General features: G+C 41.6%; 1 protein-coding gene across 2 annotated transcripts in view; it reads left to right on the forward strand.

Moving 5' to 3' along the window:
• The first annotated feature begins 240 nt into the window (after positions 1-240).
• The window catches only part of sae1 (SUMO1 activating enzyme subunit 1), a 33,280-nt gene continuing 17,564 nt past the window's right edge, over positions 241-15,956 (forward strand). Inside the window, exons 1-4 of one of the 2 annotated variants that reach the window (XM_030067449.1) lie at positions 241-464; positions 2,182-2,293; positions 3,698-3,871; positions 10,753-10,898. In XM_030067449.1, the coding sequence (XP_029923309.1) occupies positions 364-464; positions 2,182-2,293; positions 3,698-3,871; positions 10,753-10,898 (533 nt within the window). In that variant the 5' untranslated portion in view covers positions 241-363. Of the gene's footprint in view, positions 465-2,181; positions 2,294-3,697; positions 3,872-10,752; positions 10,899-12,583; positions 14,669-14,952; positions 15,291-15,956 lie in introns of those variants that run through there. The other variant, XM_030067448.1, reaches the window with a different exon arrangement.

Genomic DNA, 15,956 nt, shown 5'->3' on the forward strand with positions numbered 1-15,956 from the left:
ATGAATATAAAGCCATTAGAGAATAAGAGTAGCACACATCAGTTCACACTGCGGATGGACAGTTTTATTACCTTATTAGTGTTTATAAGTTTGACAGTGTTTAGATTCACACTGAAAAAGCAAATGAACTCGGGTAAGCCTCGTTATTCTGCCTTTAAATGTATGGAACTGTGTAAATGATGGATATGAGAGGAATGAAGGACTAAAAAAGGAAAGCTGGTTTGGCGGCTCCGGCTACGTCATTACTCGGCGCCCGCAGCTCTCAGCGGGACAGAGACGGTCGCGGTGCTCGAAGCGGCGACATCCTCCTGTGCAGAGACGGTGCCAGCAGAACCGGATTCCCCCTCTTGAAACCCAGGCGACATGATTGATATGATCGAGAAGGAAGAGCCGATCATCAGCGAGGAGGAGGCGGCGCAGTACGACCGGCAGATCCGCCTGTGGGGGCTGGACGCTCAGAAGAGGTTAGCCGGCTAGCCAGCTAAGCTAAGCTAAGCTACCTGCGGCTCCCATTGTCTGCTAACGGAGGCAGCTGCAGTTCATGCTCTCTCTCTCTCTCTCTCTCTCTCTCTCTCTCCCCCTCTGTCTCTCTCTCGCTCCCTGTCTCTCTCTCTCGCTCGCTCCCCGTGTCTGTTGTCTCTGTCCCTGTCTCTGTCTGTCTGTTTGTCTCTCTGTCTCTCTCTCCCTCTCCCTGTCCCTGTCTGCCTCTCTTTCTCTGTCTCTGTCTGTCTGTCTCTCTCTCTGTTCCCTATTCATTCTCTCTTTCACACTGTTCATTGAAAGCACGGGATGATGTGATAGACGGGTCAGGATGATGTGATAGACAGGTATGAGTGACAGATGAAAGTGTCTTTAGTCAGGTGTTGCACAGCCTCGCTGCTGCTCAGCAGAGGAGTCTGCTTCCCCCCAAAAAGTAAAATGCAGCTCATACAGAGATTTTTTTTAAATCAGGCATTTTGCTGAACAAACCCATGCTACACACTGTGCAGCACTTAATGTAAACTCTCCCTGCGTTCCAAATCGCATACTTATACTTTTTACTTTTAGTATGTACTGCAGCTGCCCTTACAAAGTATGTAGTTTAGTATGTATTGGGACATACTAATTCTTTTTTTCCCTACTAAATAGTATGGTAGTATGGGTATTGGAACGCAGGGTCTGTTTTTGTGGACTCTTTGGAATTAATTGTAAACTCTCTCCATAACCCTAACCCTTTACTAACAGGGTTACATACACACATGCAGAACATGTATTTATTTTTTATAAGCCTCCAAATTTAACTGTTGAGTTCCCAAATCAGCATAGATGCTGTCCTTCGTGATTTGACCTGTTGACTCATAATTAAAATAGTATATAGTAATAATAGAATTTCTGTTTATGTTGTCTTGGAATAGTGACAATCCAACGTAAAATACATGAATATGTGAATGTGAGACATTTGATATTATCCATATGATTTAAGATATTGATCTTGCATGCGCTTATGTAGATAACAATATGGTAACGATATATCGTTCAGCCCTACAACTCACCTACTTACACTCAGTGTCCACTTTATCAGCTCCACCTGCACTGTCTAATACAGTCCAGTCCAGCTGTTGTGCCATAAAGTTTTCTCTCCTGTTGCCTATAACGCTCAGCTTTTCTTGTTGTCACGGTAACAGAGGTGTTCATTCACGTCTGTGTTTGGCATTGAGCTCATAGTTAGTGCTGCTGTTGGACTGGACTGCACTTTACTGACAGCTGTTTCCACTATTCTGTCCCCCCTCATTTAAATAAATAGGGAGGACAAAAAATTGGAAACTCCTCAATCTAATGTAGTCCAGTACAAGACCTCTTCAAACTACAACCTCAATAATAAACATAGAATTAAAGTGACATATTCTCCACAATGTCAACACAAACTGAACATTATAAACTTTGTTAAAAGGTAGAATTTATGGTAGAGCTGCTGAACTGAACTGCATCAGCCTGGACAGCTGGAGCTTAGGCAGTGACAGAGTGTATGTTGCACTGCTCAACCCCTGGACATAAACTAGCACTTGTTACACCCCTAGACACGGCTGTAAGTGCTAGTAGACATTTCAAAACACAGTATGTGCAGTAATCTGTACATATTGTCCTAGGGATGATTTTCCAGCAGTCATTCACACGGTTTGTTTGTCTGCCTGTTTCCTCCAGGCTGCGAGGCTCCCGGGTGCTGCTGGTGGGTTTAGGTGGTCTCGGTGCTGAAGTGGCCAAGAACCTAATCCTGGCTGGAGTGAAGGGACTCACTTTACTGGATCATGAACAGGTATATATGCACATCCAAAACATACACATGCAAAAAGAGATACACGCTGCACACTAACATGCTCAACAATAAAGTTTTCATAGACACCATTTACACTTGGTTTTAACATGCTGCATTTGGGGTGATCAGAAAAAGTGGACCAAGCTAAATACAAGTGTAAATGGCTGCCAAGATGCATTATGGTCTGATCACTCAAACCGCTTGCCAAGGCGGTCCTCATTTTCCCTCCACCTGCTCCGTGGGCAACATCAGCCTCCATTTGGTACTATGTTGGTTTTATAGACACACACACACATACACATACACACACACCCTCCTTAACATCCAACTTTCTTACCAATGAGGTTTCTCCCCTCACCTCTGGTTTCTCTTGTTGGACTTCTCACTTTTACCCAATGAGTGCGCTTCTCCTGCCTTAGACATCAATCATATCTAAAGATTTCCCAGAACCAGACCCAGAACAGCAACTGTGTGCATTGATCATCGCTGAAGTTTGCAAAGTTGGAAAATGGCAAGTAAAGCGGTACCGTGGTCAAATGAAGAGGTGGAGACTTTTCTGTAGCTAAAATAGTACCTGGTCCCGGGTACTACCATCTGATGGAATACCTTACAAACCGTGTAGAGTCGAGCCGAGTAGGTGCTTGTGGAAAAGCGCCAATTGTTTGCTGGTAGTACTGCAATGTAGAATATAACATTTCAGAATATTCAGTAGGTGATATTTAAACCATTCAGTGGTATACAGTTAATCTTTATTTACAAAGCATATTTTACATAATGAAGACTCAGTTTTTTTTAAAACTGTAATACTACTAATGAAGACTTTCTTGATCACTGCAGAATTTCTGTGTTTGCTTGACTTGCACAGGATTACCCATCAGTCTTTGCAGTACCAGGTTTTGCCACTAGATGGCACCTGCAGCGAAGAAATAGCTCACCACTCCAGTGTTTTTCTCCAGCCGGAGAAGGGAAGATACAGCTGTTTTGCATTGATTTTACTGTGGTTAGGCTGAAGTAACGGCATCACTTTGGCTTCAGATTGTTTTGAAGCCGAAATTAATCGGGACAGTGTTGAGGCTCTGTGTTCATGTCTGTGGTCCCGTTTAGCTCAGTGTGACATTTATCCCAGCACAGTTTTATATCTTGAACTGAACATTGTAGGTATGTTTAATGTTGTGTTTTGGTGTTTATATAAAAAAAAAAAAAATAGACTGCAAACCGATCACATCTTATAAGAACAAGTGACATGCACTGACTGTTGTTTTTTAAATGTAAATGTCATCCGGCTAAATTACATCCAGGCACAGTCCCAATACAAGAGCGATGTCATGTGTAAAAACCTTTAAATATATTGCGTAAATTTCACTATGGCATCTGGTTTCTGCCCTTGTCATGTGTCTCTCTTAGGTGACGGAGGAGTCGTGTCGAGCCCAGTTCCTGGTTCCAGTGACGGCTCGAGGTCAGAACCGAGCCCAGGCCTCTCTGGAGCGAGCGCAGTACCTCAACCCCATGGTGGAAGTCCGAGCTTACCCCGACCGGCCGGAGGACAAACCGGATGATTTCTTCCTGCAGTTTGACGCGGTGAGTTTGGAGTTTATTTGGGAGATTGCACCGAGCTGACAGTTACTCTTTACGGCATCCAGATAAACAGTGGATCAGAACCTGAAACCAAAATCAAAAGGTGAGGTCCGCAGTCATCTTCGGCACAGTCCGTGCGTGAACACTCATGATGTCTTGCACATTTCTACAGCCAAAATAAACAATTCTGCAGCTGCTTTGCTCACCTACTAAGGTGCACATGCAAAGGATAAACTAGCAAAAAGAAAAAATAATGATCAGCAGCTCAACTTTCAAGAGCACAGAAAACCAGCTTTCACAACAGTTCATATTTCTACTGCCTGATGCTGTTGACGGGGCAACTAAAGGACAGCTTGAGTCACACTGAAATACCACCATATAGGAGTGGTGTGATTTGAAACGATTTTACCTTAAAGTACAGTCTGTATCTTCTTGAAATTAGACATTGAAACATTTGTGTTAATGTCCACATTGAGACACTGTGAAAAAATGGTATTGGTGATGTACTGTGCATTTTTTGTTTTGTAGCGTGTTTTTATTCACATCAAGTTATTTACACCGCAGTTACAATAGAGTTTAATGGCAGATGAACTTTCAGCGATCTAAAACATCAGCGGCAAACGTCAAAGAGTGAGGCCTTCCTTTTAGGGCCGACATTTTGCGTTGATGTTCAGCACATGTTCACATGGGCAGAAATTTGTGGTAGAAGAAGACAGAGACCAATTTCTCCGCCACAGGAGCAGCAGGTAGACCAGAATGCAATGCGGCCACAAACCATGATTTGTTTGGAGTAAGACAAAAAACTTGCACTTGAATTCTTACATTCTCTGGGAAGTGTGCGAAATCACCAGCTGAAGCAGAACCGGTTGAGGCAGATTGAGAGGAAAAAAAGATAAATGGCGGGAGTCTTGTTAGGATATTGAATCCACGTTACAAGTGAGTCCTGGGAAGTTTCTTTGAACATCAGCCGAAGTGTCGAGTCCTGAATCCTTCACTGTAAGAACCCTTTTATGTCGGGAATTACTTTGTAAAGGAAATATAACCCTCTTATTATCAGTGGTTTAAGAAATGATTAACATTGTTTTTTTGTTTGTTTGTTTGTCTTGTTTTGTTTTGTTTCATATTTCATGATGTTTCCCAATTTAATGGGGACAAGTGGGTAATTATAAAATTAACATGATAATATGTTATCAGTGTCCTGGACACATTTTGTACCGATAACTGTTTCCCCTTATTTAAGCTGTATAAAACATAAAAAATATCAACATTTAACGCACATTTGTTTTGCTTGTTTTGAACACTTAGGAACAATAACATGCCATTCATAATCTTCAAAAAACTTTCCCCAGCTTTAGGGCCCTAACCAAACATTACCACAGCTCTAGTAGAGCCAGAACCACTGATAGTTAATATGACACTGGGCAGGGAAAAACATGATATCCACAAGAACTTTGATGTATAAGGGAGGGTTATGTTTTAGTTTAAGGGCTTTTTATTCAACAAGACACATAGAATACCCGTCTCATAAACTTGGGTAACAATTATAATTCTAATCATTTTCTGACAGTTGAAATTTCTGATCTGAACTGATACAAGTGTACAAGATTTCCCCTCAAAGGCTGCAAACCAGTCTGACCACTAGATGGAGCCTGTTGTTTATGAAACACACTGCCTCCTTGTTTTGCTCCATCAGCCTCTGTGACCAAATCACCCTGTTTGACTTGATTTTCATCTGGTGGTTTTGGCTGCAGTGACGATGTCAGTATGGCTTCAGTTTCAGCCAAGAGGGATGGTTTATATTTTGTCACGAGCATCTTCCACATGCCGACTTTGTGCAGTGATGTGCCTCTTCAGTCAGGACAGCGACAGATGTAAAGTTTCACCTTCCTGTGTTTTTCACTGCCATGCTCAGTGGGTAGAAAATCATAGTGATTGTACCTTCTCATGCCTGTGGGCGGGCCTGAACAATTCATTGAAATATTATTGAAATCACAACACCGCCGAGTGCATAATCAAACAGCAGGAGCTGCAGCGTTTTGATAAAGGTAAAGTGTCAGTGTCAGAACAGCTTTATAAAAGTATTGATGGTGCTGCAGAGATGCCTGGCCTACAAATTGAATCGTCTAGACGCATGAAAACATGTTTGTTTGTTTGTTGCAGAGCCCAGCGGAAATCACATCATCATTTTCAGTTTTATGAAAATAATGATGCAAAAACTGTCATTCCCCTAAAATCTTGAACCATAACACATTCGCATAATCTGTCAAAATAACTGCAATTTGAATTTTGTTTTGTTTTGACATCAAATCGTTCAGTGAGGCTTTTGTTTTTTTGTTGTTGTTTTCTTTTTTTTTTTTTTTTTTTTGGGGCATTTCTACTTTATTCGATAGTGACAGTAGAGAGAGACAGGACAGGCAGGGGAGAGAGAAGGGACAACATGCAGCAAAGGGCCAGGCCACTTTGGTGAGCGCTCAGCCTTGATAAGTGGTACGTGCTCTACCATGTGAGCCACCGAGGCCCCACTCATTCTTATTTTGTCAGAAAATCAAACCCACAAGACTAATGGACAAACATGGCTGTGCTGCAGCGTAACAAGATGGTTTAAAAAAAGAATATTGTGGGGCGGCTGGGTGGCTTACCACCACGCGTACCACCACAAATCAAGGCTGCATCCTCCCTCGCTGGGACCTGGGTTTGATTTCAAGCTCAGGGCCTTTGCTGCATGTCACCCCCTCTCTCCCCTGCATCTCCTTTCTCTTTCCATCATTATCAAATATAGCAGGAATGCCAAAAAATAACCTTAAAAATGAATAATTAAATAAAAAACAATGTTGTCCAAACGTGAAGTGTAGCCTAACTGTTAGTCATGCGCATACACGTTTTGACTGGCAACTCTGTCATCATTGCATTATGAGTCAGAACCTCAGGCTGCAAAATTTTCTTAAGCTGTGCGTATGTAATATTATTTATTTAACAATGAGCATTCATGAGCCTGAAGAACACCAGGGTTCAGGGTTTGATTCCCTGTGTAGCTCAGTGGGCGGCGTTGGTACTGTTGTCTGGGTTTGGGGCTCAATTTATGCAGTCACAGAAAGCATATACAGTTATGTTATTGTTACTGTTAAGTCAAGAAATTAATTTAGTTGGAAAATGAAGTTAACTCTATTATTCCATTGTAACTACCAAGATGAATTCTGTGGTGTTTGATTGCTGTATATAACCAGACACACAGGCTGGATCCCGGTGTAATTTTATTAATCCTGAAGGCGAGGATGAATATGAAAATCATTAGAAGTCTAATAGACTTCTTTTTTTTTTTCCTATTCTGTCTGGACTACGGCGGCGCTCCTCGTCCCTGTGGGGCTGCGAAAGGAGGGTCAGGAGGAGGGGGAGGAGGAGGGGGTCGGTGGGAAGATGGAGGACGGGATGTGATGGAGATGTTAGTGGGACAGGGGGAGGGAGGGAAGGAGGGATGGATAGCAGTGTCGGAGTGGAGACGGATGGGACTGTTTAAAAAAAAAAAAAAAAAAAAAAGCTTGAGATAAACAAAAAAAAAGGAGAACAGAGGGGGGCCGCTCTGCTGTGGACCGCTCCTCACTTTTATCTGTTTCCATGGATGTATCTGTGCGCCGCCCAGCAGGACGTGGAAGATGATTAAAGACGGCTGGTTGAAATATGGCTGCATTTTTCACATGAGGAGCCTAATTACTGTGGGATGGTTACAGCACACACACACACACACACACACACACACAGTCCATCTGGGCTCCTGTGCCATATAGCTGACTGGCTACTGATGCTCCCAGTCACTCACAAAGCAATGTTATTGATTTTTTTTTTTTTTTTTCCCAGTCAGTCACTCATGATACAGTCACCTGGGACAGACAAATACTGCATTAAAACAAACAGAGCTGTGATGATTCATTCATGCCATTGATGCATAAAATATCTATGCCAGTTCAGCTGCAGTAATCTGTTAAAAGGAAGAAATAGAATAAATCTGTGTGACTTCAACCTGAACCCATATGAAATGCTCAGAACTGAATCTGTCCCAGCTCTTGTATTCAGGACTCATCAGTGTTTCAGATCCACATGATCCACTGTGTAAATCACAGCTTCAGAGCTGCTGCAGCGTTTGTTTTTTCACTTTGACAGAGCCAGGCTAATGACTCCCATCGACTTTAAGTCTCTATGCTAAGCTAACACGAAATGCTCGGAACCGAACCACTGGATTTAAAGAGGTGAGAATAAATAAATAAATAAATTTAATGTATTCTGTCGGCTAATTTTTTTTTCACACTTGGAAAGAAAGAAATGGAAGTTCGAGTCTGTTTAGAGCCCTTAAATGCTGCTTATAGTCTGAAAGGGCTTTACAGGCCCATCTATCTATCTCTCTTATTAAGATGGACACCCCTAATGTTATAATCAACATGACAAGTGCAGGTTTTTGGTTTCCCAAGCACATATCTGATATTCTTTTCAAAATGTACATTTCCTTTTTCCAGTTTTCCTCTCATTACTTCCTTATTTCCCTGATTCCCCATCAGGGTCAAGTAATACTTCCAGAAAATTCCTAGGAGGGAAACCTACTTCGGCTACTCTTGAGGCATGATAGAAGTTTAAAAAGTTTAAAAAAAATAAAAATAAACAAATAAATAAAACAAATAAATAAAACTTATTGATACCTTGAACATCCAGCAGCCTTCAAGTGCTTCTGAATCTGCCTGTCTTTTCTGCCTTTTTCTACTTCATACATCTTTGGTTTAGGTAGTGACAGTTTTATTTTTACTCTTAAAAACCCCATGAAATGGACTCTACTTTCTTGATTCAATGCATTTCTTGTTGAAACAGGAAGTTTGGCTGGGACATGGTGGAGGGAGGGATTGTTCACAGGTACAAACCAACAGGATCTCAGTTTTGGAGAGAAACACTTTTATTTGAAGGGATAGGTGGATGTTTAAACATTTGTGAAGGTTTTATTGGTTAAACTTTAATTTTCAGCCACTGTGCAGGTCACTGTTTAGGATGCTCTGTTTTACAGGAAGTAGAGGTCATGTGAGGTCATTTTATGGGGACTTGAAATCATCTGCTCGCTTTGGGTCAGACCTTCACGGAGAACCAGATAGGTGGGACTGAATGTGAGATCTGTCAAAATCCTGTATGTCAAACCCTGAGGGTGCTAACAGAAAACCATCTGAAGTCTTTACAGATAGTTTTCCTTGACCCAGGTCTGTTTGTTGCAGTGTGGCACTTTGTGAGAACTGGTCTGATGCCAGCGTGCCAGCCATGCCAGAGATGCAGCATCAGTCTTATCAGGCTGCTGGGGGAGTTGTGGGTGTGCTGGACTGGGTCAGCAGGATAAGGTGGACCCTGCCTTCCAGTCAGTTGTTTACCATCAGCCGTCCAGTCTGTCCACCCCGCCCTGTTTCCAATAAACAGGGCGGTTTGTGTCAGTGAGGGAGTACACAGTGTTCATTCACATGGCTTTGGGTTGGGTTTGCTGTTGGCAGCTGTGGGCTGCGGGTTGTCTTCAGGGTGGAAGAAGGTCACCTGCCAAATGTCAGATTCTGTTGAAATTTTACCAGCAACTGTGGCGAGTAACTAGCCATCATTCAGGATTTTATTTTTACTTCAAAAATTGAAAAAAAAAAAAAAAAAAAAAAAGTGCAGCAAGTTAGTACTCGTAACAGTTAGTGTCTGTTGTTTTTTTTTTTTTTTTTTCAGTTAATCCATTAAATCATTTCACCTAATAAATGTTGAAAATAATTACAAAGTTTCATGGTGAATTAGCAGAGTCCAAAGTGATGCCTTCAGATTGCTTCCTCAGCCTGACCAGCAGCCCAAAAAAACCCAGAGTATTCATTTTATAAAGATATTAACAGAAAAGTGAGACAGTCTTAGCCTCTTGATGGTCTTAGTGAATCAGTTTTACTGATAAATGTCTAAAATATTAAATCAGCCTTTGAAATGCTAATGTTTTCTGTCAACTGACAAATCAATTAAGCGCCTAATTATTAAGCAACACAGTTTTTTTCTCTCATGTCTTTAGCAACCAGGTAAGGTTAACCATCACATAGCCCAAAGATCACAGGTTTGAATCCCTGCATCATTGTAATTCACAGTAGTTGAGTATTAACATCTAAATTCCTAAACTGTAAACAAGGAAATAAGTTCATCCTATGGCTTTAGAATGATATCACAATTGTTTTTTTCAGCTAGGCTATGTCACCAAATCTCAATATTTTTGTTTCAAAGCTATGCACAATATGTGTTACGTCAGTCTTTAACAAGTATTTTCAGATGTGCACAGCAATTGTTTTTAACAGCTTGCCTGTGTAATATGAGCCAGCAGTCCCTAACTGAAAATTGGACCAAAATTTAATAATGCAAATGTATGTGCAAATAAGGTTAAAATACAGCGCAGAAACAAGATCTATATCTTGGTATCCACATTTCCATGTCTACCATTTAAATATATCTGTCATGCTCGAAAACCCAATATGCTGCCAAGATGTAGTTAATGCTGTTGTTGGGTTTGAAACTTCTAAATATATAATACCTTCTAGGGCTGTGCCATATCATATCCTTCATGATAATACCGGTATAAATTTGTACACAAATATCATGATATGTCATGACATATCATGATATCAACAATGTAGCAGCATGATGACATGTTGACACTTTTTTATTTTTTCATACTGTCTTGAATATCATAACCGCAAACTGCCATGAAATATTATATTATTTTAAGTCTATATTGCCCAGCCCCAATCCCCCAATTTTATTAACATTTTACAGCTCTCCACTTTAGCCACTCTCATCACTGGGACTTGAACCTGCAACTCTCCCTACCTGAATTTGTGTCCCTCCTCCTCCCTCAGGTGTGTCTGACAGGCTGCTCCAGAGACCTGATGGTGCGTGTTGACCAGCTCTGCTCTCAGCGTAACATCAAGGTCTTCTGCGGCGACGTCTATGGTTACTACGGTTACATGTTCTCCGACCTCGGCAAGGAGCACCACTATGTTGAGTAAGTGCTGTTAGGAATGTGTCTGTTTAAATCTGTTTACCTGAGGAATTCATGCTGAGCTTCCATTAACCCGACCACCGTATGACTGCCAAACAAAACAACAGTCACTGAGGCACTGCGGATGTTCATGTGGGGAGAGACTAAATGCTCTCGCTGGGCCTCCATGCCCAGAATGCCTTGCAATCTGAAGAAGACCGAGCAGTCCGATGCCGCACATGACGTAATTCCCCCCTCCGGAAAATCTGACGCGACAAATCCAATTTTTGTCAAGCAAACTTTTAGATTTTCTACGTCTTTTGCATGGAATCTTGAGGTACGTAGTAATCATTTGTTTCCTACATGGTTTCTTCTTCATTTGTCAGATCTTTCACTGTAGTAGTACTTCGAGCATACTTATTTTCTATAATTTCCTCCATGGCGGGAAAGATTCTCAGGTTAGCTTAGCTTCCACTTCAGGGTTGAGGGGAAAGTTAAGGGAAACACAAATAATGATATTTAGCAGCTGATTCTCCGCTTTTTCACCACTTACACCTATGAAAGAGTGTTAGACATCGTAGCAAAAGCCAGAACACAGTGGCTTTGAGGTTAGTATGAATTTAGTAAAGTGCGAATTTCATACATGTAAGGCTCAACTGGTCTGAGAAAGGAGGGGTTGCGCTTCTTGGCAGGTAGGAAAATACACCTCTGCCAAAAAATGCATCCACATTTTTACTTTTTTTCTGGAGATTTATGATTAAGATGGATTTACCAGCACATGTTTTGGGCTTTTTGGCTTGACAGTATGAATTTCTTACATTTAGTAATGTCCTAAGCTGAAATGATAGAAGATGCGTTACTCGGCAGTAACAATTTGTTCTGCTGAATAATGCATGCACCCAGTAATGAGACTTCAAAATTAAATAGGAATCAAATGGTTTTATCAGCACATACTGTATCGACTTTGACAAAATGAATATGAAGCTCCATATCCTTTTTTTCCACTTTTAAAAACCCCATTTTAGTATAACTATCTGAAATTATATACTTAATAACTCATCCACAAAGAAAACCAAAGAGTTCAGCCTAAGAAATATTTAATCAAGAAAGATTAATCAAGGAAGCCTTTTAAATTTCAGACCAATCGTATGGTTGTACCACTTGTTGTATGTCGTACAAATCATATGTTATTGGTTCTGAGTGGCTTGGACGTTCAGTTCCAGAGATATGGACCAAAAGTCAATGTGAGATATGTGAAAAATTTCAAAACGTAATGTATCCTAAATAGAAGGTCAGACCAGTGTGTTCAGTGACCCTGACAGTCCCCAGGCGTACCTTGGTTCCTTTTCGCTAGGAGGTTTGGTTCCAGAAATATGGCCCCCCATTCAAAGTGACCTAGTGGGAAGAGCATTGGTGGTTAAATGCCAAACCATGAGGATACTTTGCTTTTTAACTGTAGTAAGAAAATATCCTAAATTCCTTTAACAGCATTTGTGTAGGATTCATTCTGTCCCAAGCTTTTTGATACATATAAACGGTTGATCACTGTAACAGGTATAAGCGGTTTCCACTATACAAGTACAAAATACAGAAAACGGCTGTGAATTTCACCTCTTAGATTTGATGAATAATCATAAATACCTTTATGTCATAATTATGCTATATATAGCACAGCATTAATAACAGCTTTGTTTTTTTACAGCATTGGGATATCAATCAATCAGGAAAGTATCATTGGTATTCAATGGAACAAACTCCTAAAGGATCACCACACTGATGGAAATTATATTTATGGATATGTCACAAGTGAGGCTAGTGTTTACACTGTGCTAGAGCTGCACAAACGACTCACAACAACAACTTTTAGTATTCGTGATTCATCCTCTCTCCAGTTCAACCCAACAAAGATTGACAAAGATAAGGTTAAGTTCAGTCCTCGGTACATCTTTTACTCCAAGTCCAGCAGTCCATGCATCCCTGATGATGGAGTTCCGTTTCTCTTTGGTGGCCGGAAGATTCTGGAGTGTCAATTTGGACCAAGGAAAGTCCGCCCAAGACAGGGTGAGGAGAAAGAAGCAAGTGACACGTTACCTGGCAACAACGATGACATTGTGTTAGACCATGACTATGGGCCATCATCTGGGCAAACAACAGTGACAAATGACAGGCAGAGGTTTCACATACAGGACACAAGAAAGAAAGGATGCGAAGCAAAAATCACCATCAAACAAATATGCAGGTTTCCTCAGTATGCGATATCCTGTAAGAAGAACCTGAACAGAGAGCAAAAAAAGACAAAGGAAAGACTGTTGAAAGACCTGAGAGAAGGGAAGGAAGTGGACATTGAAAACAGATACTACGTAGAGCTCCCGCTGAACAAAGCACACACAAAGCACACACTTGGGGGCGTCTCTGGCGTAGCACAGACAGTCCATCCAACAATCACTCAGTGGATTGACCAGCTGGTAGGTGAGGGCATGACAGACAGTCAGGAAATCCAAGCCACTCTGAGACACTACGTGAAGACAAGAATGACTGACACTGCTGCCCCAAGTGAACTGGACAGAGCCTTCTACCCTAAATTGAAGGACATCAAAAATCACATCTACCTTGCAAAGATCAAACTGAGAATCACAAAGCTTGACCAAGACAACTTTCGCCAAAAGCTGGAGGATTGGAAGACAGATGGCGCATGTTCTTTTTTCCGACCATACCGGAATAACAACCCTACCACAATATCAGCAGCAGACCAGTCTGTCCAAGAAGGTCTAATAGCATGTGTTGAGATGGAGACAGCTGAGCCTGACCCCACCCAACATGAGTCTGATGTAACAGAGCAGCCTCCTTCCTTCCCTGCCCCTGAAGAATCTGATGAAGTTGTGGACAGTGACGTTTATGAGGAGACCCTCCTTTTTGTCCACCAGGAGAAGTGGCAGCAAGATGTTCTGAAGCAACATGGAAACACCATTTGTCTCATTGATGCCACCCACAAAACTACTAAATATGATCTGGCCCTTTTCTTTATCTCTGTGCAAACAAACTGTGGTTACATTGTGGTCGCTGTGTTCATTGTACAGTCTGAAAAAGCCTGCCACATCAAAGAAGCACTGAAAGTACTCAAGGAGTGGAACCCAGGTTGGGACCCCAAGTTCTGGATGTGTGATTTCAGCGATGCAGAATGCAATGCACTACAGAGTGCATTCCCCAATACCCAGGTGTATCTCTGTGATTTCCACAGAGAGCAAGCGTGGACAAGGTGGGTAAGAAACAGCAAACATGGACTGTCAAGAGAAGAAGGCGAGCAGCTGCTGCATTTGCTTCGTGGCATCACGGCTGCACCACCTGGAGATACAGAAGTGGATGAACACTACCAACGACATGTAGGAATCCTGAAGGCGTCATCATTGTGGAAGAAGCCTCAGGTGCGCGTGTGGTTGGAGTCGAAGTGGCTCAGCATTCCTGAAAGATGGGCCAGAGCCTTCAGGAACAGTACTTACCATGCAGCAGTGGGCACTACCAATCTGGTTGAGTCCCAAAAGAAAGTGCTAAAGTACAGTTACCTCAAGAAGGCAAAAGGAGATAAGACAATCAGCAGCATCTTGGATGTCATTATCAACCATTATCTCCCAGCTCATCACCAAGAATATGTCTTTGCGCAATACAACACAAGTGAAGAACACAGATTATACAATGAAAAAGGTCCTAAAGTTTCTAATGAGAACAGCCCAGCTGAAGAAGCACAGGAGCCAGATGACAGGGGGGAAATCTATGCAGAGGCTATACCAAGAAGGAGGGTATGTACATGTCTTAAAAACTATGACTGTTATATAGTTTGTGTGCAATTACTTTTGAACTACAGATATATGTAGGAAATTGATGAAACAGGACAAAATATAGATACTGTAAGTCATATGCTGCATGTGCATGCTACATTTATTGTGCTGTCAAGTGTTATGTCTGATAGAACTTGAAAATGTATTTTATCATGAAGCTATGCAGTTTGTATAGCATGAATACTTGGTAGACTTGATCAGTATTGAGTATTACAACACTGACAATACATTCACATCTGTTACAGACCAACACTCACCCTGAACCAGCAGCCAATGAAAGTAGGAAGAGGGCACGTGAAGCACTGGAAACCCTGCAAGCAATGATCTGCAGCTGTGCAAATGGCCCAGCACTGGATACTCTGACAGCAGGGATAGAGGCATTAACCCAATCCTTTAAAGAATTCCTTGATGAATGTCCTGAAGGGCTGCCACTGCTGCCACACACCTGTCCACACTCACACAGTGGCAAGCAAAAAGGCATGGAAACAGACCCAACACCTTTACCACTTGCAAAGTCAGCAACAAGAGACAGGAGTGATTACACTTACAGAGGCGGGTGTGGGGTGAAGGCCGATGCAGCAAGGTTGGTGGTCCAGCATAAAAAGATGCAACTAGTCGTCATATAGTGCCATAATATTGCAGTTCTGTTTTTAAAAAGTTACCTATTTTTGGCTGGACATGCTGGCATCATTCAATCCTTGCCTTTATATAGCTGATGTAAGTCAAACATGTCTCCTGCTTGCAGTTGAGCTGTTGTGCCCGTCCCTCTGCGCCGTCGCTGCAGGACATCAACAGATGGCAGGAGAGGCAGGCAGTGCTAATTGTTATGATTTGTTTATTTCTGATTACACACATTAGGTTGCATCCAGATGGCAATGTTCTCCTTCAAATAAATAAATAAATAAATAAATAAAAAGATAAAACAAGATGGTCATGTGTGAGGATGTGGTGGCAGCGTGGGCTAGTGGTTAGAGAGACAATTCAAGGAAAAATCGATCTTTGAAACACTTTCACCAAGTAGCTGTTTGATTATGTGTCTTGCAATTGTGTGTCCATTTTTTTCATTTAGTGCTATGTTTTACTATGATTGGACCCAAATATTATTTGGGACTACTGAGATATGCTAGAAGGGGGGGTATTCAATTTGGAGGTATTCTTTGTTGTTGTTGTTTTTGTTGTTTGTTTGTTTGTTTTTTAGTCCACTGACTTAAGAAACAACCATGGTTATTTTACTCTTTTTTTTTTTTTT

The sequence above is a fragment of the Myripristis murdjan genome, chromosome 13 (assembly GCF_902150065.1).
Source record: "Myripristis murdjan chromosome 13, fMyrMur1.1, whole genome shotgun sequence".
NCBI lineage: Eukaryota > Metazoa > Chordata > Actinopteri > Holocentriformes > Holocentridae > Myripristis > Myripristis murdjan.